This window comes from Sinocyclocheilus rhinocerous, unplaced genomic scaffold (assembly GCF_001515625.1).
Source record: "Sinocyclocheilus rhinocerous isolate Xijiao unplaced genomic scaffold, SAMN03320098_v1.1 scaffold7303, whole genome shotgun sequence".
NCBI classification, from domain to species: Eukaryota; Metazoa; Chordata; class Actinopteri; order Cypriniformes; family Cyprinidae; genus Sinocyclocheilus; species Sinocyclocheilus rhinocerous.
Genome location: NW_015627929.1, coordinates 21,186 through 23,715, shown reverse-complemented (window position 1 = coordinate 23,715; position 2,530 = coordinate 21,186). Strand labels below are relative to the sequence as shown.

Here is a 2,530-nt window from a genome sequence, read left to right as displayed (position 1 = left end):
GTTTGCTTTGGATAAAAACTTCAAATGATCACAAATTATCTATCTATCTGTCTGTCTCTCTGTCTGTCCATCCGTAAAATGTTCTTCTTCATCAAATGTTCTTCTTCATTGACAGTAAACAATGTCATCTTTTCTGTCTTTCTGAGATTTATTGACATCATGTATTATGTGTATGTATGTATTGTTATAAATTGTTTATATTCTATTATTTTATATTCTGTTTTTATTATATAAACTGCATCAACCATGCAGCTGCAGCTTTTCTCCTTATGCATGGGAAAAAAAGATCCATGTGTGCATTTTCTGAAGAACATTTGACAACATTGCAGCCCTGTGGTAGAAATGTGCTTGCACATTGTGATGATCATTTAACACTTTTTATAGCATATAGAACCTATTAAATTACTTGAAAAAAGTGGAGTGCATGCAGAGTGAAATACAGTACTGTATGTTGTGTGAATGTCACAATGTCAGTTTAAGACTGTTTGACTCACTGCATCAGCTCTATTCTTGCTCTCTCTCATTGGGTAAAGGGTTTTTGTAGGGAACCCAAATGTTTCCTGTGACTGTGGGCCTCAGAGCACAGTAGAACAGAGCAGAGTCTGATACAGCAGCAGAGGAGATGATCAGATCCACATGCTTTTGTTCCCGTTTAGTGAGTTTAACTGACAGTCTTGGATCTACATCAGACTTTTTGGTGTTTGTTGCACCATCAAAGATGAGCTCAAGAAATATAGGAGCTGAACCGGGATACTGACGGTACCAGTATAGATCATCTGCAGAGGAATAACTACAGGATAATGTAACATTTGAACCCTCCTCAGCAAAAAGCTCTGTTTCGTCTGGTGTGATGACGTTTCCAGAGACAGCAGCTGAAAAAGAAGAGGTACATGTTTAATTAGATCTGTTTTAAATAAGCTAATCATTAACAATAGATAATAAATATATAAATATACACACATGCCAGACTGTAGAAGAGAAAAACTGAAAAGATATCCATTGTGCAGGGCACTTGAAGACTGAATAGTTTCTTCTCCAGTCTGAATTGATTAGATCATGTCAGATCTGTGTAGTCCCGCCTCTCTGTTTACATTTCACTTCTGGAGAACAGAAGAAAGATCCATAAAATCGTCTTTTTTTCCTGCACTATGAATGGATGTAATGTGTTGTACAGCAGCAATTAGAAAATTGTTATTTGATAATTATTATTTGAAATTGAGCTCAATAGTAAAGAGCTAGATGTGAGAGCATAGTGTCTTTTTAAGAATTTGTTACTTCTACAATATTGTCAGAGTTTTGTTATTTTAAGCATCGGTAATGTGAATAGCAAATGTTGACTTACATTTACAGATATTTAAGTATTAAGTAAATGTCCTCTTATAAATAGTTTTACCTTCTGTGTTGACAGAACTTGTAGTATACGATTCCTCTTTCTTTTTGAATATGTTGTAGTTCACAGGAAAAATAAGTTTCAGTCACTGTGCTGTGCAGAGCACAGTAGTACACAGCAGAGTCAGACACACGCACATCCTTGATCGTCAGTGGAACTTGCATTAAATCTCTTCTTGAACTCTTCCTCATTATTTCCATAAGTAGCAACTCTGTTCAGCATGTACCTTGGGAATCCATTTACTTTTTGCTGGTACCAGAAGAGAGTTGGTGATGGATCAGTGGTTGTATATGAACAATTGATTATTACAGCTGCACCTTCAACCTCTGTTTGAACTCTCATATTTTGGTGGACGGCATCCTCAGATTTACACCCTGGAATTTCGAAAACCATTTGCAAATTTAATTAATTCAATCATTCTCAAATTGAAGAAAAGTGTTTAAAATCTACGTACCCAAGAAATATGGGATAAACAAAATGAAATATTTTTGCCAGTGTGTCATCATCATAATACTATAAATATGTTGTGCTAAATTAAACTAAACTGAATGAGCACATCGATGAATGAACAGTAGTTTTAACCCTCTCGTTCTTCAGTCTCTCTTTGCTAAAGTTACACTGAACACAGTTACAAACACCTGGAGGAGGAGACTGACTATACCACAGTATCTGAATACACTGCTTGACTGAAATAATTTGTGATTCATTTTGACATTTAAGTGTCATAGTATTGTAGAATCATTTGCGTTACATTTGATAGAATGATATTTCAATCTTATCTCATTTCTCAGTTATAAATGGAAAAGTGCAGATTTATAAATCAGAAAAAATAAAAATGTAGGATAAGGTTATTAGAAAATGTTGTTTTTGTCACAAATAACCTAAAAAATCCTAATCATTAAATGTAGGCTAATTATTTTAAATGCAACATGAAAGTAGTTAAATACAATTACTTTTAGTTACTTGTTTAATTGTGTCTATTACTATTTATTTTATTTATTTATTTATTTATTTATTTAGTCATTTATTAGACGCTTTTATCCAAAGCGACTTACAAATGAGGACAACAGAAGCAATCAATTGTAGTATTAAAACAACTAAAAACAGATCCAAAAATAAAAGCTAAAACTTTATAAATAC

At 33.4% G+C, this 2,530-nt stretch overlaps 1 gene segment (V, D, J or C); it reads right to left on the bottom strand.

Moving 5' to 3' along the window:
- Window positions 1-504: 504 nt before the first annotated feature.
- Window positions 505-1,000, bottom strand: LOC107737077 (Ig kappa chain V-I region Mev-like). The segment is given in 2 exon segments: window positions 505-872; window positions 961-1,000. Coding segments are annotated over 2 exon segments (408 nt in total).
- Window positions 1,001-2,530: the final 1,530 nt, after the last annotated feature.